Below are 24,255 nucleotides of genomic sequence, written 5' to 3'. Positions count from 1 at the left end.
GAAAGAAGTAAATCATTAAAACTGGAAAATATTCACTAATGGAATGTTTAGTTATAAAATTACTCTCAACGCAAAAATCCTTTCCCACTTAACACTTACTTCTCTCCTATTAATGCCCTAGCAGCTAGTGTCAGGATATTTGGCCAAACCATGTGAATCAAGTTAAAGCTCAGCTTCAATAGAAAATCTGAACTTTTGCCCCCAAAATGCAGCTTCCATGCAATCTTTGAAAGTGATGCTGAGAACTGCTAGGATCAATGCAAACCTCTGGAGAACAAGGGTCTGGTGGAATTAGCCAAGGCAATAGCAGAAGAGGAGAAAATGGACGGAGAGGGTGATGGCCATGATAAGAACTTTTAAACAGTGAGCTCCACATCAAAGGATTAGGGGACGAACTTGGGAAAATTAATGATGCTCATCAATATGTTTGCAAAACACGGTGCTGTTTCCAACCATTCTGTGGAGGTCAAGCATGAGGGGATGGAAGTCATATAGTGTTAGTGTGTATGTGTATAAATATAAATATATATGTGGTATAGTTGTTGTGGGTTTTTTTTTCCTTTTTTATTGGGGGAAGTGGTGGAAATTCCACCCCCAAATGTTCCTTTTCTATTCTGAGTGACAGAACCGCATTTAGATCTTCTTTCTCACAGTGTTTAATCTCAAAGTCTGGTGTACAACACCCTTTAAGGAATCTGGAAAGCATCTGCTTAGTTTCGAAGATTGAAATAGGAAGGAGGCTTATCCCTTGCCTTACATAGAGTCTCCTTTGGTTGAAAATCACTTAAACATCGAGCTGGGAACATTTGCTGCCTTTCTTGATTTACAGATGTTTTCTTAGAACTATACTTCCAAACAGTTCCAGCTGGCTAAAGCTAAGGCCTGTGTAAGTTGATAAGACACATCTGGCTTCAAGACATGGACTAAATAGGGAGGCAGGCTCTTTGTGTCGCCAGAGAATCTGGTCGGGGTAGGAGCTAAGTCTCTGAACCACTTGTTCTGTTTATGAGTGCCAAGTTAATCCCCAGCAGTGAGAGACGGGGAAGGAGCAGGCTGTTGGGCTCTTCCTGCTGTTGAAAATTCGCCGACACTCTGGAAATTTTCTTCCTCCTTCAGCTCTGAATGTTTCCCCAAACATGAAGGTAAGGTAATAATTTCATTACTTTTGTAAACGAAGCGATCTCAAAAGCGAGCTAGGCTTAACCAAAATGACTCAAAAAAGGGGAAAACAGGAAAGAGAAAGATCTCGGGGTAACTTTACAAAAAAAAATCCTTATTTAAATATATTTAATAATTCAGCCAAAGTGAATTCCTTTTTCTTGTTTTGCAGTAAAATTAGTGGTTCGGAGGTCTGGGAATCAGAGACTGGAGACAATGTTTATGAAAGTTTTGAGAAAGGCATTAGGAAATACAATAGTACCTTTGTTGTTTCTTAGGGAAAATGTCCCTCCAGGGTACTTGGTTTGTTTGTTTGTTTGATTTGGGGTCATGCCCTGAAACACCATGATTTGACTCATCCAAGAGCTTTATATAAGTGAAGTTGAAGACTTGGAATTTTAGAATCTGGAATCTTTGATGAAAGAAAGGGTCAGGAATGTGAGAGTGGAAGATACAGATGGATGGAAGGCAGTTAGAAGTTTTCCAAGTACACGTGTTGGTCCAGTGCAATGTAGCCAGATGTTAGCTAAAGATAGGAGCAAAGGCAGCAACTTGAACTTATTTTTGTATCATTTGTTATTAATTTGTGATTATTCTATTTTGTTCATTTGTTAAGATACTCTTTTTGGGAGCACTTGGGTGGCTTAGTTGGTTAAGCGTCTGTGTTGGGCTCAAGTCATGATCCCAGGATCCTGGGACTGAGCCCCATGTTGGCCTCCCTCTTCCTCTCCTGTTCCCCATGCTTGTGCTCTCTCTGTCAAATAAATAAAATAAGAATCTTAAATCTTTTTTTTTTTTTAAAGATTTTATTAATTTGACAGAGAAATCACAAGTAGACGGAGAGGCAGCCAGAGAGAGAGAGAGAGATAGGGAAGCAGGCTCCCTGCTGAGCAGAGAGCCCAATGCTGAGCAGAGAGCCCAATGCGGGACTCGATCCCAGGACCCTGAGATCATGACCTGAGCCGAAGGCAGCTGCTTAACCCACTGAGCCACCCAGGTGCCCCCTAAAATAAGAATCTTAAAAAAAGATATTCTCCTTGAAGGTGGGAAATGATAACTACTTCATTTTCAGGGACCCAGGTAGCAAATTTCAAGGAATTCTCTTGGTTAAAGATTCAGCTTATATAGCTCATGAACAAAACTGCCTTGTAATAGGCAGATCTTCACAGGCTATCATAAGAGTACATATATGGGGAAGGTGTTGGCAAAGGCAGTCCTGATGAAAAAAAGTGTGTTCCCTAAAACTTGGTTGAAATTCTTTTAAAACTTATGCCGTAGAATGTTAATGAATTTTTTCATGATGCCTGTTTCTGCTGAGAGTTGAAGGCCAAGAACCGTAAGTGCTCAGTATCCCGACATTTTAGAGTGAGATGCTGGACAGGCAATGCAGTACTATGAAAAGGGCATCTCAGGGCACCTGGGTGGCTCAGTTGGTTAAGCAGCAGACAGTTGATTTCGGCTTAGGTCATGATCTCAGGGTCCTGGGATGGTGCTCTGCATCAGGTTCCATGCTCACTGCAGACTCTGCTTAAGCCTCTCCCTGACCATCCCCTTGCTCATGTGCTCTCTCTCTCTCTCTCAAAAAAAAAAAAAAAAAAAAAAAGTAGCTCTAAGTCTGTCTGGTGACCCTTTGACTATCTGCATCCTTAAGAGTATGCAAGATCATGACCCTTAGAGTATGGGGGATATAGGAAATGATGTGAGAAACAAAGGCAAAAGAAAACATTATTTCCTTACTGCCTACTGCCCATTGACAAGTCCTTGAAACAGGTAGAGTGACCTTCCTTTAGGAACTCAGCTGCCTCAGTGTGGACACTTTGCTAAGAACAAAAGTCAATCTTAACTTAATGTTATCCTACCCGCCCAACCCCGCCCCCCGCCCCGATCTTGTAAGTCTACTCAAACATATACAAATTCCTTTGGAAACTTCCTTTATTTCTACCCCCCCACCCCTCCAAGATACATATGTTAGCAGTCATCCTCTAAGCGTATGGCCCACTGATACACGTCTGAAGGGTCTCATGACTAAGATACTATTAGGCAGTAATAAATGATCTTTTCCTAACAATAGTTAGCCCCTTCAGGGTTTTGGACACCTTGCTTCCAAAATTCCTTAGATACATAATTATCCCAATCCCTCTCCCAATTTAAAAGTATATAATCAGTCACCCATCACAACTCCAGGGGGTACTCCTTCTGCCGAAGGGTCCTATCCCTGTACTTAAATAAACCCACCTTTTTGGACTGAAGACATCTCAAGAATTCTTTCTTGACTGTTCTGAACCCCAACATTTCCATATCATGGAATGATACTCTAGTCATGAAAATCTAAAGGCACAGGCTGGTTCACTGGCTTGCGTTCAGCAGAGTAAAACGACACAACAGTGTTGGTTACATCCTGACATCCTGAGCTTAACAGGATGAGGATGTGAGCAAATCTCTCATGGACCCAACGTGGACCCCCTTTTTGGCTCTTGCCCCTCTCCTTCCTGCTGCCGTGACTTTGAAGAAGACAGAGACAGCTCAGAGAGATGGGGAAGAAAAGCACAAGCACAAGGGGAAGGAATTCTGAAGCAAACACCACTCCGCCCTTGTTAGGAGCATCTGGGATCAGGAAGTAAGAGAGAAATTTAAAATTGAATACTGAATTGAAATTTGACTGTTTAGATTGTTTCAGAATTTTTGTTTTCTGAAAATGTGACAATTTGTTAGTGCCTCGGAGTGACTAAAAGAGCTATAAGACAGGCTTTCCCAGAGGGAGGAAAAATGAGTTGACACAGCACAGAGTAAAGACATTATTGAAAAAATAAAGAAGAAATCCTTGTTTATAATTAAAAAAAGAAAAACCTTAAAAAAAGTGTTGGTTTAGATTATGTGCTTTATGTGCTCATTGAAAAGTCCGAAAAGTATTCACAGCTTCCCCTGCCATTGTTCACTCATTTCCAGGATGCCCACAGCTCTTAGTGTTTTGGTTGTGTTTATCAGAATAATAAGCTTTGTGGAACAGTAAAAATCAGAAGCAGGCAACTAGGATTTTACAACGGGAAGAAAGATACCTAATAAGACCTTGGTGATCTAGGAAGGCAAGTAGAAAGGTCTGGAAAAAATGTTGGGAAGCCACTCCTCGAATACCTGGAGAGGGAAAAATGTCTGGGGAGATCGGGGAGAAGAGAAAGAATATTGGCTTGTTAAAATGTGGGATATGATGGTTTTAAGAACTTTTACACTGGGTTATGAATTGAATACATTTGACACTTAGAGAGTCTCCAGTAAAGATTTGAATTCTATTCATGGACACCTTCAGTGGTCAAAGTAGGGAAATACATAAAAGTAGAAAAAAAGAAAAAAGAAATCACCTGTAGTTTCATACCAGAAGGAAAGAATTACCTTTTATTATGTCTTTCTAGATTTGTTTTTAATACATTTTTTAAAAAGATTTTATTTATTTATTTGAGAGAGAGAGAGTGAGAGTGAGAGAGAGCATGAGAGGGGAGAAGGTCAAAGGGAGAAGCAGACTCCCCATGGAGCTGGGAGCCCGATGAGGGACTCCATCCCAGGACTCCGGGATCATGACCTGAGCCCAAGGCAGTCCCTTAACCAACTGAGCCACCCAGGTGCCTCATATTTGGTTTTTCATACAAAATGTAACCTCATTTTATATATAATTTTGTGATCTACTAAATCTTCAATATTTAGGCTGGTGCTGTCATGGAAAGATGATTACAAAAGGCCTTGGAGGTGTTTTAAATCTGACCCAGCCACAGAACTAAGGGTCTGGGCGAGTGTCACCGCCTTCTGCCTAGGGACGTGCTTCAACTTTGGTTGACTCTTCATGTAGGATGCGTATTTCCCTTCTAACTCCTTATTCTTGGCTGGTCTTTCTTCTAGGCTTCCTCCTCTCCGGGTGTCCTTATGGATGTTGAAGTTAGAGTGAAGATGAGTGGAGAAAGGAATTAAAAGATCCCTAAAGAGAGGCTCTAATGAGTTAAATTTTCCATGTGTCTGGCCATGACATTCCCCAGCCCCTAGTTGTCTTTACAGAAATGAACAGTAGAGGGCGAGCTCAACAGAATTGTATTAAACTTTTATTTAGAATGGAAATTTCAAGGACAAGCACAGTTGTTGAGCCTGGTCCATGGTTCTTTCCTTCTTTATATTCCCAACTCACAAATCTTGACGTGTAGGAATGTGTACGCTTTCAACTCATTAAAGAAGTGCAAACTAAAGTAATGTTTTTTTCCTAACATTACTAAAGTAATGTTTTTTTCCTCCTCCCTCTTCACCCCCAGGTAATACTTTTATTCATCTTGGTGGGATTTATAGGAGAGTTCCAAGTTTTTTCAAGGTGAGAATTTTTTGGGAAATCATTAAAAATTCTTTTTTATTTTTAGGAAGTTCTTTAGTACGTGGCCTGATTTTTACGTTGCAGCCTGACACATCTTTATCTCTTAATATTTTATATGTCCACATTTTGAGAAAAGGCAATGCTCGCAAAAGCTTGTTTTATTCTTATTCTTATATTACTTCATTTTTTTTCCCGTAAGAAAGAAACCTGAAATCTAAAAATACCTCAAGGTTTTCTTCTTATTCCAGTATCGTGATTTTACCTGCAATTCAGAGAATTGAACCAACCTTAGAATTGACACAACTTAGAGCAGAATTTGACTTTTAAATGAAGTTGTTGCAAAACATTCTTTGGATTTTAAAGGTTGAGAGTTTTTTGTTTTGTTTTGTGTTTTTCCTTAACAGAAATATAGTTGACACACAATGTTACATTAGTTTAAGGTGTACACCATAGTGATTTGACAAGTCTATACGTTATGCTATGCTCACCGCAAGGGTAGCTCATGTCTGGGTCAGAGATTTTTTATTTATTTTTTATTTCTTATTTTTTTAAGAAGTTAGGTTTATTGACTCCTGAGACCTGGACAAAAGCCAACCTCATTTACCCATGGCCTTGTTTTGCTCTCCTCAGTTGGGTGGGATAGGACCAGGTCAGTTCTCTTCATCGGTCTCTCAGAATATGTTTCAGGAGCTGAGCTATGATAGAGATGCAAAGAGAACCAACACAGAACAGCGAGTCCACCAGGTGACTCAGATCTTGAAATGGTTGATTTCAGTGCAGATGTGCTCCGTTCTCTGGGAGAGGCCTGCATGCCCTACTGTGGGAGCACAGAGGAGAGAAGCGCAAGCTAGCTTTTGGTGTTTGGGGAAGTCCTCTGCCTGTCCCTGGGACCCCACATAGAAAAATGGCAAGTTCGATTTAAGGGTCACAGACACTAAGGCTTTGGATCATTATGGCCATGTCAAGATGACAGATTAGCAACATTGTCTTCATAAAAGCATGTGAGGCACATACACTATAAAGGGGACAACTTACTCAGGGTCACCTCAGAGGCTTAAGACAAGTACAAATCACCTTACTCCAGATGTCTCCAAGGCTAGTAATGTGCTCAAAATCCAGAAATCAGGAGTCTGATTTCCTCTGCCCCTTGTAAAATGTGCTTTTATGCTAGGCCAAGCCGTGTGATCTTCTTGGCAAAGCTGGAGTTAAGTATCACATGAGAACCGACTGTCCATTTTTTCATGTATTTTAGTGGAGTAGAATTGCTTAAGCTCAAATTGACTCTTCTTGGGTGTGTTCTTGAGAAAGAAGTAGCCTAAATGAACAGGGGGAATATCTAAAAATAATTTTCTGTCCCTTTAGTCTTGGTCAGGTTTCAGTTTCTCACTTCTCATAGGGTATTTTTAGAGCTTTTTGTCTTCCAGTGAAGAGTTTCTGTAGAACTCTTCAATTTGTCATTCAGAATCCTTTCAAAGGCCAGAATACCTTCCTCTTATATGTTCTCACCTACCCTCTCACATGTGAACCGTCTCTTATCTATATTTCCACAATACATTATACTGTACCCATTTCTGGTATGAAATTGATCAAATGACGTATATTGGATTATAGATCATGTTTATATGATCATATTATGACTGTTGGTTTATACATCTGCATCTTTGTCCTCTCCTCTACCCATAAGCAGTGACCTATCTCTTATTGTTTCTTCAGCTCAGGTGTCTGAATTAAATGTCTGGTACATAATAGATGTTTAATAAATATTAATCTCTAAAAACGTTGCTCCCTTCCACATATATTTTTATATATCTTGGGATGCTTTTGGTGCCTCTTAAAAAATTGTGAAGCAATTTTTTTTAAAAATATTTTTGACCATTCTTTGTGTTTCCCCTCTCCTTATCTTCTACCTGACTTAAAACAACTCAACAGAGCTGCCTCTCCAGTCAATTGCCAGTGGGATTCCTATGCTTCATGGTCAGAATGCAATGGTTGTACAAAGACTCAGGTAGGACCATACTAAAATTTTGTGTTTATTGTTTCTTTATTGTCTATATTGTTTATACTGATAGAGCTGATTTATGGACAAAAGACATTAGCTTTTTACATGTTATTTTTTGCTTTTTTAAAATACAATTAGTAATTTTAAAGGGAGAAAAGTAATGCTTTAATAATTAAAAATGTAATAAAGTAATTTCTGCATTCTTATTTTTCTTGCAGGACTTTTCTAAATCTTATATTTGAGCCTAGAATTGTACGTAGGATAAAGCAATTCACTAACTCTTTAACTATTAGAGAAAAAGAAGAGTGTGAAATGAAGTTAGTATGTAATTCAAAATCAGTTTCATTTTTACTGGGTTCACCTTTTCTTCGTATTTAAAACAAACACTGACAAGTACAAAATGGTTGCTTTGTTTTGCCTAAGTAATAGTGAATGACCATGAAGAGTGAAACATTTTGCACTTTTTTTTTTTTTTTTAAAGATTTTAGTTTTAAGTAATGTCTACACCCAACATGGGCTTCCAACCCACAACCCGGATATAAGAGTCTTGTGCTCCACTGACTGAGTCAGCCAGGAGCCCCTGCATTTTTAAACATTTTAAGGTTTAATTCTAAGTAATACAAATAAAATGCTGGAATTGATCTGGAGATAATAGAGGACTTCTAAAAGTGCTTGACAAATAAAATGCTGGAATTGATCTGGAGATAATAGAGGACTTCTAAAAGTGCCTGTTATTTTATATAACATAAATTAATATATATAATTAATATAATATATATATAAGATATACAATATATATATTAGTATACAATAAGTCCCCTTATTATAAGTTACTTATTGAGAAAACATGGGAAAGTCTATATAAAGAAAACTCTACTTATAATTTCACCATTTAAAAGACATGAATATAACTTCATTTTGCTATTCTTTCAATTTATCTTCTCTGTGTGTTTGTAATTTTTTAAAATAGAATTGTTTGACTATAGTTGTATATTCCACTATTAAAAATTTTTTTGTTTAAAAAACTTTTTTTTTAATTTTTAAAAAGATTTCATTAATTTACTAGAGAAAGAGAGAGAGAGAGCACAAGCAGGGTAAGGGGCAGAGGGAGAAGCAGGCTCCCCACTGAGCAGGGAGCCCGACAGGGGGCTGGATCCAGGACCCTGGGGTCATGACCTGAGCCAAAAGTAGACTTAATGACTGAGCCACCCAGGCACCCATAAAATTTTTTTAAAAAATGAACTCCATGCCACATGTGGGGCTTGAACTCATGACCCTAAGATCAGGAGTAGCATGTTCCACTGACTGACCCAGCCAGGTGCCCCTCTATCCTACTGTTTTTTTTTTTTTTAAAGTAGGTTTTGTGCCCAGCATGGAGCCCAACAAGGAGCTTGAACTCAGGACTGTTAAATCAAGACCCGAGCTGAGCTCAAGAGTTGGGCCCTTAACCAACTGAGCCACCAAGGTACCCCTCTACTATTTTAAAATTACACTTTTGGCTGGAATTTTAACAGCTGTATTATTTTCCACTATATGAGTATACCAATCTTATTTATCTATTTTCCTATTGTTTGAGATTTAGGATTTGTACATTTTTGTTATTATAAATAAAACTTCAGTGAACATTTTTGTACATAGAAATCAGTCCTCTGTTCCGATAATTTTCCTAGGATCAATTCCAAAAATATAATGCTTACTTTAAAGGTTTTAAACATTTGAATGATTAAAGATGTTTTTATTGAAATATAATTACCACATGACATCGTATTAGTTTCAGATATACAACATGATTCTATATTTGCAAAATATTTTAAAGGTGGTTCAGTTTGAATAAAAATGTGTATTCAAAAATCACTTTTTAATTATTAAAATAACAGAACCATATTATAGAAGATAACTTCTGTTTTGAAGCCTCATCATAATCATCACTTTCATTAAGCATTTGGTACCTACATGAGTGGTATTTATAAAACAAGTTACACAAATGCAGAATTTGGCTTTGGGTGAATAGATGACTACTCTGATTACAGGAAAATGGGTGCATGAATAACAAGGCAAAAGTCAGACACCAACTACAGAAAACATTTTTATAATTCAACAACAAGTTATGAAAGAATGTTAAATAGAAAGAGATGGAAGGTATTTTTCATATTAGTATTTGCATAAAGGTCATCATGCAATGATTATATCTCTAGATTATAATGACAAAATTTTCATCCAGAAAGAGACAAGTGAAAATGAAAATAGGGTCAGAAGACCAGAATTTGTCAGGTGAGAATGAGACTGTTCTCAGTTGGCAGCTGTCAAGGTCATGCACCTACTGAGAGAGAGGGAAGCATTCTTTAGACACACTACACAATCTGTGCTTTGGAACTTCGGAAAAGGACAATTTAAAAAGACATGTATGAGAGGTGTCTTCATCAATTAAACACGGAGATTAAAAACTTATCAAGGAACTGTGCTGAGCTCCATTCCCCACTCCTATTCCTCCAAGACTCCTCTGCTTAGACCCAACAGAAGTTGCCAGGGTCTGCCCCAAGCTGACAAAACCCCTCAAAGAGCAAATTACGTTCCTGTGACCCTTTGTCTGAAAGAATCCCCACTTCTAACCCAGATTAGAAGGGATGAGGCGATTCCACCTTGGCTTGTGATGAGGGACAGAAGCAGCAATGTGTTCACATTTAGCTCAGAAGGCTGACCTATAGCCTGCGTAGTTCCCATAAGGACCAAATACACGAGGGTCTCATGACCACCTGTTCATCTCACTGATGGCCCGATGACAAGCACCGGAGAAATCCTGCAAAAGTATTTTCGAGTAGAAATTTGAAGAAGACATTTATGATCTGATACTCCCTGCACATCCCCTCTCCCTTGAACACGAAGTACGTAACCACCAGCTTCATGGAGCAAAAGTGCAGCTCTTTCTCCCCAGGGGCCCTTGTCCCCTGCTATCATCAAAACAACTTTTTGCACCAGAACCATCGCAAGAATTCTTTCTTGACCATTCCACTACTGGCCCCACATCAGTCTGTATATCCTGTCTTCCCTGTTGGTCTTTGCTCAAGTCTTAAATTCTCTGGAATGTCAGATTTTGTTTATTTTTTTAGATAGGGAAAAGGTGAGTACAGAAAGAGGCTCACATGATTCATCTGACTGCTGTTGGGGACGCAAAGGATTTTGTGGACCTCTGTGTGTTTAAGTGTTACATGCATGGCTTCATATTGACTAACTGAATTTTAGGACGAATTATTTGTTTTTCATGTGGCTCGATGATTTCCTCTATTTTTCCCATACTTTCTCTCCCAGAGATTTGCCTTTGACATGTTTCCCATTTCAGAGGCCAGTGATTTTGTTTGTCTAGTAGAATCTTGTTGCAGAAGTAGCTTCGTCTTTGGACTACCGAGGCTTCTGCGCTGTCCATTTGCCTTCCGTACTGCCATATGAGGTTCTCCAGATTGCTTTGCTTAGCCTTGTCTTCCCGAAGAAGGCTTAACATTCAACCCAGATTAATTACCACCACTTTCCCAATGGCGTTTCTGACTTAATTTCTCCTTAACCCTGGTTCCTAGGATCCTTTCCCCACCTCTGGCAAAATTGATTTCACCTTTTGAGTTAGCTCCTGGCACACAGCTTGAGCAAAAACATTAATCATCTGTAATGCAACAGGTTTGCTTATGTGTCTACCCGGCTCTTTCAAATTACTTTCTTAAAGATCCACTAATAAATATATATATATATATATATATATATATATATATATATATATATTTCTTTTACACTCAATCCTGAGAATAAATAAGTAGCTGTGAGTCCTTCCTAAGTAGTACTCCAAGTGTCACAGGACTCAACGACAAGTGGGTCTGTGGGTTTATTGATTTTGGAGGTTTTACATCTGCCCACCAGAACAGTTTCCTGAACACTGTTTCTTCAATTGTATTCATTTCTCTCCAATTTTGCCTCTCAGACAAAGGAAAGGAGACGTCCAAAAGCACTACCTGTTTTGTGTTTAGACTCGCAGGCGGTCAGTTGCTGTTTATGGGCAGTATGGCGGTCAACCTTGCGTCGGAAGTGCATTTGAAACACAATCGTGTGAACCTACACTAGGATGTCCGGTGGAAGAGGGATGTGGAGAGCGGTTCAGGTGTTTCTCAGGTATCTTTTCCATAGGTTTGGACACTCCATGCCGAGTGTAAATTCAAATGTTATTTGATCAACTTGCTCAGTATGTATTTATTCAATTTTACTGAATTTATATTGGCCTGAAAATTAATTTTGTTGGCATATTAATTATACACTCAGCTATCATTATTTCAAATGTAACATCATTATTTCATCTGGTAACAAAGGTGAACATACTCCTTGCTTCTTTGAAAAGAAATATGGCAATTGACAGACCCAGGATGCTCTTGACATTGCATTTTTGGTCAAGATGTAGAGTGAGTCTGGTACATCAAGACTGGGCAAAAACAAGGTTACTGCCCAAGTTATTATTACGCTTACAAGGAAAGCAACTCTGATTAGCTAATCAAGAAGCAATACAGGTCACTCCTATGCACAGGGTGATTATTTTACATAATTTCAAGTTTGGGCACTGAGGGTTATTTGACCTATTGTTTAGGTAGCATTGGTGCAATCAGATTAATTCAACAACTTTTAGCAAATATTTATTATTGTTATTATGCTCCAGATATAGTGGTGAGGGTTATGGATATGTAAATGAAACACATAGCTTCTTCCTTCACAAATATTAAAGTTTACGGGCAGAATAGCACATAAATAATCCCTGTATTAGAAGTGCTCCTCGGTAATACCTCTCTAACTCCTTTTTTACTTCCAAAACCCAAATCAGATGGCTCCTCTTTTAGGAAGCATTCCTTAACTCCTCAACTGACAAATCCTTTCTCTGTGTTCCCTATGCATGTTGTACATATGTACTTTGTACCATCTGTAATCTGGAGTTTTTGTTGAGTTGGTTATCTCTCTTGTGAACTCATTGAGGATATGGATGATATTCCTTTAATTTTTGCATCTGAAGTACCTGGTACCTAGTAGACTCTCAACAAATGTTTGGTGTATGGGATTGTGTGAGACAACATGGGTGCATGGGACACCATCAGAACAGGTGTGTGCAATGCAGAGTATGAGAACATGATCATAGGAGTTGTACTACAACCTGTGGCATAGGGATGGTTTCTGAGAGGAGCTCATAGGTACTTTGATTTTTGAAGGACATGCACATGACAGGCAGAGAAACCCTTTGAGGCTGAGAGACGTATTAGAGTAAGGAGATGAGAGAAAGCCTGGCCTTTATTTCACATAGGTGTGATGAGGGTATAGGAAGCAGGTCGAAGAATGGCTGGAAATAATGTTGGGGAGGTAGGTGAGGGTTAGATCATCTGGTACCCTTCAGTGCCTCCTCCATGCCCATCTACTGTAACAATTACATTGCGGGATTATAATGATCTGTGTCTTCATAGTCCTTCCTACTAGATCACAAAGTATATGAAAAGCCCAGCATATCGTTTTTATTTTTGTCTGTAACTTAACATCTGGAAGGGTGCCTTGCACAGAGTAGGTGCTCAAGCAGTGTTGAGTTTTAACCTTTTGACCCAGTTTCCATGCTCTCACAGTCTTACACAGCAAATCACCAAAACAAGCAGAGCTTTGGCATCTTGGTCAGTGATTACAAAAAAAAGAAATGAACTGAAAGTTTAAGGGCAGGATGTCAGTCTATCTTTCTAGAGGTTGGCGCCTTTTGATTTTGGGGAGGTTCAGACAAATGGCTTGATTATGGCTGAGAGCCTGGAATTTGAATTTGGCTTTTATTTTTAATTTTGTTTCCAGCTGAGGTCAGGATCTATTTTGTGTGTTAGATTATGAGGGCCATAGAGCGCCTGTGTGGCTCAGTGGGTTAAAGCCTCTGCCTTTGGCTCAGGTCATGACCTCAGGGTCCTGAGATCAAGCCCTGCATCGGGCTCTCTGCTCAGCGGGGAGCCTGCTTCCTCCTCTCTCTCTGCCTGCCTCTCTGCCTACTTGTGATCTCTCTTGGTCAAATAAATAAATAAAGTCTTTGAAAGAAATAGAATATGAGGGCCAAAATAATCACCAGTCCTTCCCTGGACACCATGAAGATTGAGCTCAAATTCACAGTAGAATATTAGTGCAGAGTTGGGGTCCAGGGACAAAACTTCTTTTTTTTTTTTTAAAGATTTATTTATTTAATTTAGAAAAAGCGACCACAAACAGGAGGAGGAGGAGAGGGGGAGAGAATCTGCTGAACATGGAACCCCACACAGGGCTTGATATCATGACCCTGATATCATGACCTGAGCTGAAGCCAAGAGTTGAAGCTCAATTCAATGAGCCATCCAGGCACCCCAGAGGCAAAACCTTTTCGATTCTAGGTAGTTTCCGCCTTCTTCCTTCTTTTATTTTTGTTGGGGGCTTATCTTGTCTACAGGCCAGTGCATCAGCAAATCTTTGGTTTGCAATGGGGATTCTGACTGTGAAGAGGACGGTGCTGATGAAGACAGATGTGAGGACTCACAAAGCAGACCTTCCTGTGACCTTGATGAACCTCCTCCCAACATAGAACTTACTGGAAATGGGTAAGGTACTGTGCAGCTTCCTGTGTATATGGATGGGCTGTAGCTTTTCATTTTGTTTTTGTTTTATGGTTTGGTAAGTCTAATAATAAGACATAATATCTAAGCCTTTGGCTCAGAGCTCTTTGCCACATTCTGAAAAAACTTTTTTTGAAGTTTTATTTATTTAAGTAATTTCTACCCCCAGTGTAGGGCTCAAACTTACAACCCCGAGATCAAGAGTCTCATACTCCCTGACTGAGCCATCCAGGCATCTTACCTGTATACCTGAAAATATATGTGGTAAATGTAGAGTGTCCACTTGTCCCTGGACTATCCTGCTTTTAGCACTGGAGGTCCTATGTCCAGTGAAACCCCTCAGACCTGGGAAAACCCAGATGGTTGGTCATCTTCTGGGAGAAAGGTAGAAATAGAGAGAGAGACAGAGCGAGAACTGGTTCATGACAATTATGGGGAGCTACTCAAGAGAACAAAGAGATATTAGAATAAGAACAGAGAAAGAATGGAGAAAGTGCTGTGTTGGGATATTTAAGCTTGAAAAAGAATTGTCTTAACCAGCTGGAAACTTTGATTTTCAAGTGAAGTTGGGACAATCCCATGTTGTCTTTTCAAAAGGAATTCTGAAGGACTTCTAAGGGTCAGATCCAAGTTGAGATTTTTAAGGCTTTAAAATAGTTTATTTTAGAGTCAGAGGTGATTTTTCTGTAATATTTTAAATTCATTAACAGAGAAATGGTAAAATTAGTCTAAAGAGTGTACCAGTCAGTATGCTAAGAGGCAATTTAGGTGAAATTTATTGCAGAAAGTTCCCTCCGGGGGCACTTGGGTGGTTCAGTTGGTTAAGCATCTGCCTTCAGCTCAGATCATGTTCCTGGGGTCCTGTGATCAAGCCCCACGTGGGGCTCCCTGCTCAGCAGGAAGCCTGCTTCCCCCTCCCTCCGTGCCCCTCCTCCCTGTTTGTGTTCTTTCTCTTTCCCTCTCTTCAAATAAGTAAAATCTTAAAAAAAAAGAAAAGAAAAGAAAAGAAAAGAAGAATTCCCTCTCCTCAAGAGTAGTCTTAGTTGTACTGGTTTTATCTATAGACTCAACATAAAACCAGCTGTTGCTATAGATACAAAAGGACTGTGTGTTTCCCAAACATGTTCTTAGACTGAAGGGATGTTGGAGTCTCCCAAGCTTTTAGTTTTAGCCATTATACACACAAGGAAGGTTGGAAAATGTATGGTGTGCATTAGGAAACTGTTCTCATTATTTGAACTCTATCAAAGAGATACTCAACTGTAATTTATTTCAAGATTATCTAGAATTCTTTTTCAGCAAGTGCTGTTTCTGGTTTTTAATAATCTTTTCTTCCTCCCCCACCCCCTACTTTTTTTTTTTTTTTTTTTTTAACAGTTACAATGAACTCACTGGCCAGTTTAGGAAGACAGTCATCAACACTAAAAGTTTCAGTGGTCAATGCAGAAAAGTATTTAGTGGGGATGGAAAAAAGTTCTATAGACTGAGTGGAAATATCCTTTCCTATACATTCCAGGTACTTAATTTCATTGATTTAATTTATTTTTAATCTGTGAATTATTGACAGAGATTGTTACTTATATGATATTGATTTTTGGGTATTTGTTGAGAATTTATTTGTGGCTTAATATTTGGTCAATTATTACAAATGTTTTATATGGACTTAAAAAGGATACATGTTCTTTAACTCTGGGGTACAGGGCAATGATTATTTCAATTTGTCTCATTTAAGCTGAACTATTCTTTTTTTCTCATTTTCAAGTCCCTAGACCATATGGGCCCCAAATTTGATGGTCTGTCCCTGTATGGGTGTCAAAACTCAAGGCCCTGGTCATGACTGGTCATGATGATCTCCTTACCACTGCCACAGTATCTGCTCACTTGAAAATGCTTTTATTTTTAAATTGTGAAATATAGCATATATGTAAAAGAATGTGGCTAATATAAACACACAGCTTGAAGGAAGCTAATAAAACAAATACTCATATATGCCCACTACTCACCATAGAATTGCCAAAGATTGACTTAAAGGCTCTCATCTATGCCTCTCTGGCCATATCCTCCCCACTCTTACTCGCTAGACAATCACTATCTTCTGTTTTATATTAGTCACTTGTCTTTCTGTATACATTTATCTCATATGTCTTTGTCCCTAAATACAAGTTTATGATTCAGTTTTGCCTGTTTTTTTTGCCATTTATATGTCAGTTCTATAGTATACATTCTATGACTTTTGTTCATTCAAAATTATGGTTTTGAAATTTATTCATGCTGATGTAGATGACATTTTTATTGCTGGTTCCAATTCTTTCTTATGAAAATGTCTTGCACATTCTTGTGCATGAGTTCTATGCAGATGAGCTAGAGCTTCTCTAGGGCATACACCTTGTACCTGAATTGCTGCCTTGCAGGTTATGTACAGGTTACACTCTGCTCAGGAAAGTTTCCAAAATGAATGTGCCATCAATTTATGCCCTATCAGCAGTGTGGAAGGGGGAGCCTGTGCTCCTTATCCTCGCCAACATCTGCATTGCTAGAATTTTCCATTTTGCTTAGGGTCTCAGGGTCTTTGTTCTAGGCTCCTGCTTCTTATAAGCGGTTTCTATCATATACACCTAACCTCCATCTCTACCAGGATTTCCACACAAAATCCACTCATACAGCAACAGTTATGGATTTAGGGAGAGAATACTGAACATCTGAAGGGAATATAGAGGAGAGATTTTCTGTTGCAGTCATGCCAACCCAGTCAACAACAATGGTTGATGTCCTACATCATAAAACATCTGTCCTTTTAGAACTTCAATAAATCAAAGTTTCTGGTCTCATCCCATTTCAGCTTCTCTGTTCTAAGACCTCTTCTTCTTTTACTCCTTTCCTCCCTTCTTCCCAGAATTCTGAAAATTTCCAACTCAGAGCTTCTTACCTATTACTCCCAAATTTGTAAGCCAAAAACTATTAGGATTTTCAGACAGCAGAGTTTTTGTTTACCAAACTTAGCTCTCTTCAGAATGCAGTTTTCATTATAAATATCAAACAGAATTACAATAGAATAAGTTATATTTAAGAACTACTTTGTCATGGGGGCACTTGGGAGGCTCGGTTTGCTGAGCATCTGATTGTTGATTTTGGCTCAGGTCATGATCTCGTGAGTCATAAGATGGAGCCTTGTGTCGGACTTTGTGTTCAGCAAGGAGTCTGCTTGAGATTCTGTCTCTCTCTCTTTGCTCCCTCCTGCTCTCACTGTCTCTTAAATAAATAAATAAATAAATCTTAAAAAAAATACTGTATCATGGAAATGAAAAGTGAAGTTGATCTGAAAAATAATGGTAACTGTCAATTTTTTAATATCTCCTGTGGCACCTGTACTATTTTAGGCAGTTTGTGTAGGTTTTGTCCTTATAATATCTTTGGAAGTGAGTAATATTTTACTATTTTATATAGGTAGAAATTGAGGCTCAGAGTATATTAGCTGATTTGCTTTAAATCACCAAATTAATAAGTAGTAGAATTTGGATTCAATATGTCAGATTTCACAGCCCTTTCTTTTTCTAGCTTATTTTACTCTCCCAATATCTTGTATTTAATTGCTTTCCCATCTCTAAATTCTACACAGTGAGTAATATATACTGTAAGATAACCATTGGCCAGAAGGAATAATGTAACATAGGCATATGTAGAAATATTTTTCTTCTCTTCCTAGGAGGATGTGTTGATAATTCTTTCATAATTATAAGAGAGATAATTGCATATATATTTTTTGGGGTCAAATTTAGAGAGTTACAGAGCAGAGAAAATCATGAAAGCATTTCTGACATTGTTGGAAGACAGACATACTGGAAGTCTGCAGTTTCTGAAGAAGAGAAATAATTTAATAACAGCATACCTCTGACATTCATTTCAGCATGACTTGGATTTTGCTTTGACATCTGAAATGTCTTTCCAGTCCCTGAATTTGAAGGTGTTTGTCAGAGGTGGAGGGAAATTATAACCTATTATTGATTGAAGAACGGAGATGTTTTGAGGATCAAGCCTGATCCTCAAAACAGTGAAGTAGAAGTGAAGTAGAAGCACTAGGCAGTGAAGTGAAGTAGAAGCACTAGGCAGTGAGTCAGTCATTGAAGAGCTAACCCAGTGTGGAGATTGGGATGGGAAATGCTCTCCACTACTCAGACAGACCTGAGGCCACTGGGTATTCAGCTACCTCTGAGTGGAAGATGGCTTTTGGCTCATTGGCACATAAACATTAGTAAATAAACAGGAAACAGAATTGGTCAGTCCATTTTATAGCCTGTTTCAGTTATTACCATTGTGGTTTGTCCAGAGCAAACCTGGTTTCATGTAGCCTAAGCCACTATCTTTGATGCCATGCACTGTCTCTGTTCGCTCATCTTTCTCATACTGCAAGAAAGTCTTGGACACATAAACACATTCCTCCTCTGTGGTTGTTTTGGGAAGGACCACTTTGCTAATTCAGCCTGGAGACTGTTGAAAGTCTGTTGTGTTGTCAGCTTATAATGAGTGCAGAGGGGAGTAAAGGTGAAGGTGGAGAAAATTAATTACTTCCTGGCTTTTCCTGTATTTAGTCTTGAATGTACTTCATTATATTTTTGGAAAAGAGATCCTATGTACATATCAAGTAAATAACAAAATCGTATTCTTTTTAAAAAAGACATTTATTTTAGAGAAAGAGAAGGAGCGCATGAGCAGTGGGGAGGGACAGCAGGAGAGGGAGAGAATCTCAAACAGACTCGCTGCTGAGCATAGAGCCCAGTGTGGGGCTTGATCCCACCACCCTGAGATCATGACCTGAGCTGAAATCGAGAGTCTGATGCTTAGCTGACTGAGCTACCCAGGTGCCTGGCTCTTCTTTCTTTTCTTTTTTAAAAGATTTTATTTATTTATTTGACAGGGAGAAAGAGAGAGAGAGAGAGAGAGAGAACAGAGAGGGGAGGAGCAGAGGGAGAGGGAGAAGCTGACTCCCTGCTGAGCAGGGAGCCTAATGCAAGGCTTAATCCCAGGATCCCTGGATCATGACCTGAGTCAAAGGCAGCTGCTTAACCAACTGAGCCACCCAGGTGTCCCCTTCTTTTCTTTGTAATAATCTAAAAACGTGGGTACTGTCATTTCAATTTTACAATTGAAAAAAGTTGAGACAAAAAATATTGAAGAATTTACCCACAATCGTAGAGTTATAGATAAGAAATATGGAATGTAAACTCAAAAATTATGTCTGCAGAAGCCTTGCAGCACAGTCTACTTAAGTGGAGTTAGAATACATATACATTTGATAGGGCTAAGCCAGTAGAGAAAGAAAAATTGAAGCTGTGGGAGAGGGAATAAGCAACCAATTTAATATATCCTTAGAAGTGGTGGGAAGGAACGCAATAGAGATGAGACAGAAATTAGCTTTCGGTGGAGGAAGGACACCTGCTGAAGAAAGGAGTGAAGAGATGTAAATACGCTTGTGGACTTGTTCGCCAGAGTTTAGGAGAGTTCATGTCTGATAATGGGAATGTTTGTAAAGAAAGAGGTTAGAATTATTTTCTGAGAGTTAGGGAAGTGGTCCTAAGATTGGGGGACGGAGGTAGGTAAAATTTTTGAAATAGATGCTGTAGAGAATGGGAGAGAAATAGAATGGAAATATAGGGATGCTGCACTATACTTCCCTGAGACTGGAAATCATGAGTGGACTTACAGTGGTACTGATCGATTAGCTGTGTGATTTTTCTATCATAGTGTTAAGCAGATTGGCTGCGAGCATTGAAACAGAGTTGGAATTCTGCCAGGAAAACATGATGGCAAAGCATATCTAGGGAAGAGAGTTAAGTATCGGTGAGAGAGTGGTGGAAGTCATGAACTGTGAGGTCTATCTGAAAAAGAAGGAAGTAAAAATCTGAAGGTGGTGAGAGAGAGAGAGAGAGAACTTGTGTCTATAAAGTTGGATAATGGATAATAGAATGAGAATCAAAAGGGTAAGAGGTGGCAGAAATGTAGGATGTTTGAATCTGTGATTTCAGAGGAAGGATCAGTTTGGGGGCTTCTAGGTTGGTTGGAGAGAATATTAATTAAGGGTCATTGAAAAAGATCATGTTACCTTGAAAAAGTGACTTGTAGCTCTGTGTAGAGTAGAGTAGATGAGAGTAGGAGATGGTGAACTGAAGAGCTAAAGAAGCTTATTTGCATTAATCAAGTATTTGAATTGCAGATTTGAAGAGGAGGGAAAACAGGCTTTTTTTTTTTTTTTTTTGCATTTAAAAGAAGTTAGATAACTTCTCTTCCTTAAGAGACATAAAAAGTAAATTCTGGGGGTTCCTGGGTGGGTCAGTGGGTTAAAGCCTCTGCCTTCGGCTCAGGTCATGATCCCGGGGTCCTGGGATCAAGCTCTCTGCTCAGCGGGGAGCCTGCTTTCTCCTTTCTCTCTGCCTGCCTCTCTGCCTACTTGTGATCTCTGTCAAATAAATAAATAAAATGTTTTTTTAAAAAAGTAAATTCTGTGTCTTTCTAAAACCAAATAGGACTGAAACACTAGCTAGTGGTTGCAGATATCTCTGATGGCACTCTTATTAATGTCTTCTTCATAGTCAATAATAGTACATATATTCTCCATCTCAGTTTGTACTGAATTTTTGTCTTTGACTTTTAAACAAACCAATTTCATGATGTAATGAAAATAATGCTCTAACAAAAGATATGAATAAATCTACCTTTTCTTATCTGCTGGCATGTTCTTTGCATGCATGTATAATTTTGAACGTGGGTGGTGATAAAAGTAATACAATATTTTCTGGCATTTTGCTCAATTTTTCTAGTTTTTCTTTTCTGATTCTTCTTTTTTAAAGTAGGCTACATCCCTGGAGCTCAGTGCAGGTCTTGAACTCACAACCCTGAGACCATGACCTGGGCTGAGATCGAGAGTCAGACACTCAACTGACTGAGCCACCCAGGAGCCCCTGAATTTCTTTCTAGTCTTTTTTTGACTGGGGAATATGCTTGTATGGTTATAATGAGCAGGATTATCACATGTATACCCACTTTCTCATTTAACATCAGTATTTTTCTTCATAGACATCATTTAAAATGGCTATATGGTATTCTATCATTTCCATTTCTTTTAGATTATCCATCATTTTAATGGTTCCTGTGCTTATTTATCCTCTGATCTCAAACACAGATGTGGGTATGCTAAGAACTCAAATGCTCGTGGAAGGACAGTTACTGATTTGACTATTGGTACAGAGCAGACACTGTGAGAGGGAGTCATCTTGTATATCTTGTTTTATTTTCATGGTGTTTGACAGTTTTGAGTGAATTAATTGCCAACAACTTAAAAAAGTCTGGAGATTTTTATGTCAAGATTTCAGATTTTTCTCTTTTCTTAAAAACAGCTAAACTGACAATGCTAGAACTTAAAGGTACATATACTAACTGTAGGATGAATTTGAGTGTTGGTGTCCTTTTCTTACAGTATTGGTGTTCACTTCATCTCCCTGCCTTCCATGGAATCTTCCAACATTTATATGACTTGCCAGCCCTCTTGGGCATTTTATTTTGACACTTGGTCTAGGATAAAATAAGGGATAAATAAATGATTGTCTTGGAGCTCTCACTTCCCTGTTAGCCACATGTGAGTCTCCTGTTGTCTGCTTCAAAATTCTTTTGGGATGGACTTTTCTTCTACTGTCTGTCATAGGGAAGAAAAAATTGCATCTCTGTTCTCATTAGAGGAAAAATCAAGAGCCAAAGGCTTTTCAGTTCTCTGTTAGCATAATTTTGTTGATTTGCTGACTTCTGGGTTAACTATTGAACATTAAAAGAAAGTGGGAGATGTTTGTACACAGATGTGTTCTGTGAATCACTTGGAATTGCCATTATTGACACCCCTCTTAGCAAAGAGTAATTGTGGAATGGACTCTATTCCTTATACTCATATGGGCCTGGTTGTAATGAGAGCCACAGTCATTTTGTGTCAATGAAGAGATTTGTCTTTTTGGAGAAGATTGTTTGAAGAAGTATATATGTTAAAGGATCCATGGCAGAAGATTTTTGGTTATGTCCAAGGCCTTAATTTGGTCATAGCAAACTTTTTCATTTTCTTGACAGGTGAAAATAAATAATGATTTTAATTATGAATTTTACAACAGTACCTGGTCTTATGTAAAGAATACCTTGACAGACTATACATCATCCAGTAGCAAAAGCCACTTTTTTGGATCTTCGTCTTCTGGATCTTGTCATTCAATACCACATTTCAATGATAACCACAAGAAAAAGGTCAGTATGAAATATTAGTTGACTGTTCTATATTTTACTGTTTAAATATTTCTAACATTAACGTTAATTAAAAGTGTGTTTACCAAACAGATCAGATTTCTTTTTTAAGTTAGGGTAGTACTATCTTCTTCAAAGAGACAATGTAATATATTTCTTTAAAAGGTAAGATCGTGTTTTGTTACTTCTCTTGGATAATATATTTACTTATACTTTTTGTTTTCTTTTTCTTTCTTCTTCTTCTTCTCGTTATTGTTCTTCTTCATTTTTATAGTAGACTCCATACCTAATGTGGAGCTTGAACTCAGGACCCTGAGATTAAGAGTGAGTGGCATGCTCTGCTCACTGAGCCAGCCAGGCACCTCTCCACTTTTTATTTTCTTATTAAAGTATTTGTTCTTATTTGAAATTATTGAAAAAGCATTACTTTCAAATCTACTAGTTAAAATTTTCTTTAATTTCTAATTCACGATTACTATACATGGTTATATAAATGTTATATATATTTGAAAAAATCCAATTAATATGTGCTTCCTAAACACTAACACTTAGAAGGTACATAAAACTAAAAGATCTTGGAACACTTTATTACTTTTGAAATACCCAAATTTTTATCTGAGAAATTTAAAGCCTTATTTTTAGATACTTTGTTGTTTCGAGGTACTAAAAGTTTTATCTTGGGCAACCTGAACAGTTGAGATAGATTGCACTAGTTGATAGGCACTTAATGCTGGAGAAATTTTCAGGCTGACTGTCATTCCAAATTTGCATATTTTATCTCATTCTTGAAGTCAGTAACTTGATTAATAAATCACAAGGAATAGTGGTTTTATTTGTTTTATGACTAAGAAGCTGACTATGGAGGTAGGAGCTGGATAAGCATTTATCATCTTTATACTATATTGTTCACAGAAGTGAGGATTTGATATAAGGTAGATCCATCCTGGATATCATTACAAGACGCTTAGGAAGTCCTCAAAGACCTCATTGTATCCACTACTGGGTACTTACCCAAAGAGTACAAACACTAATCCAAAAAGGGAGAGGCACCCCTATGTTTATTGCAACATTATTTACAATAGCTGAATTATGGAAACAGCCTAAGTGTCTATTGATAGGCAAATTGATACAGAAGATGTGGTATATTTATACAATGGAATATTACTCAGCCAGAAAGAAGAATGCAATCTTGCCATTTGCAACAACATGGATAGATTCAGAGAGTATAATGTTCAGTGAAATAAGTCATTCAGAGAAAGACAAATGTCACATGATTTTATTCATATGGGGGAATTTAAGAAAGTGAATGAACAACAATAAAAAAGAGACAAACCAAAAAGCAGACTCTTAATTATGGAGAACAAACTGATGATTACCAGAGGCGAGGTGAGTGGGGAGATGGGCAAAACAGGTGATGGGGATAAAGTGCACTTGCTGTGATGAGGACCGGGTGATGTATGGAATTGTTGGGTCACTATATTATACATCAGCAACTAATAGAGGACGGTATGTTCATTACATTAAAATAGAAAACCCCCTCATTATGAAGCGAGGGACCCCAGTATGGAATATAAATTACATGGTCACCTTACATATAAGTCATTGTGTACTCCCCAGGGACACACTGTTTTATATACTTATTTGTGAGATTGTTTGGCAGTTAATGAAGCTGATTCTTTTTTCTAGTTGAGGAGGGCATAACAACTTGGTTTTGAGATCTTAAAGGTCATATATGCAAGAAATTACCATGTTATCACTCAGATATTACTTCTATTTGGTATTCCAAAAGTTCCATAGATTGCTTCAAGGGAGCAGGCCCAGAAAAGACCTCATCATGCATCAAAAATAGAAATTTATAT

At 38.2% G+C, this 24,255-nt stretch overlaps 1 protein-coding gene across 1 annotated transcript in view; it reads left to right on the top strand.

Annotated features, from left to right (window-relative positions):
• The first annotated feature begins 936 nt into the window (after nt 1-936).
• C7 (complement C7) overlaps nt 937-24,255 on the top strand; it is a 51,422-nt gene continuing 28,103 nt past the window's right edge. The window contains exons 1-7 of the mRNA XM_032337515.1: nt 937-1,142; nt 5,448-5,503; nt 7,433-7,508; nt 11,513-11,654; nt 13,963-14,110; nt 15,503-15,641; nt 22,229-22,399. Coding sequence (XP_032193406.1) covers nt 1,137-1,142; nt 5,448-5,503; nt 7,433-7,508; nt 11,513-11,654; nt 13,963-14,110; nt 15,503-15,641; nt 22,229-22,399 — 738 coding nt within the window. The 5' untranslated portion in view covers nt 937-1,136. The remainder of the gene's footprint in view (nt 1,143-5,447; nt 5,504-7,432; nt 7,509-11,512; nt 11,655-13,962; nt 14,111-15,502; nt 15,642-22,228; nt 22,400-24,255) is intronic.

This window comes from Mustela erminea, chromosome 3 (assembly GCF_009829155.1).
Source record: "Mustela erminea isolate mMusErm1 chromosome 3, mMusErm1.Pri, whole genome shotgun sequence".
In the NCBI taxonomy this organism is placed as follows: Eukaryota; Metazoa; Chordata; class Mammalia; order Carnivora; family Mustelidae; genus Mustela; species Mustela erminea.
The sequence above is the reverse complement of the archived record's forward strand: the minus strand, read 5'-3'. Positions and strand labels throughout refer to the sequence as shown.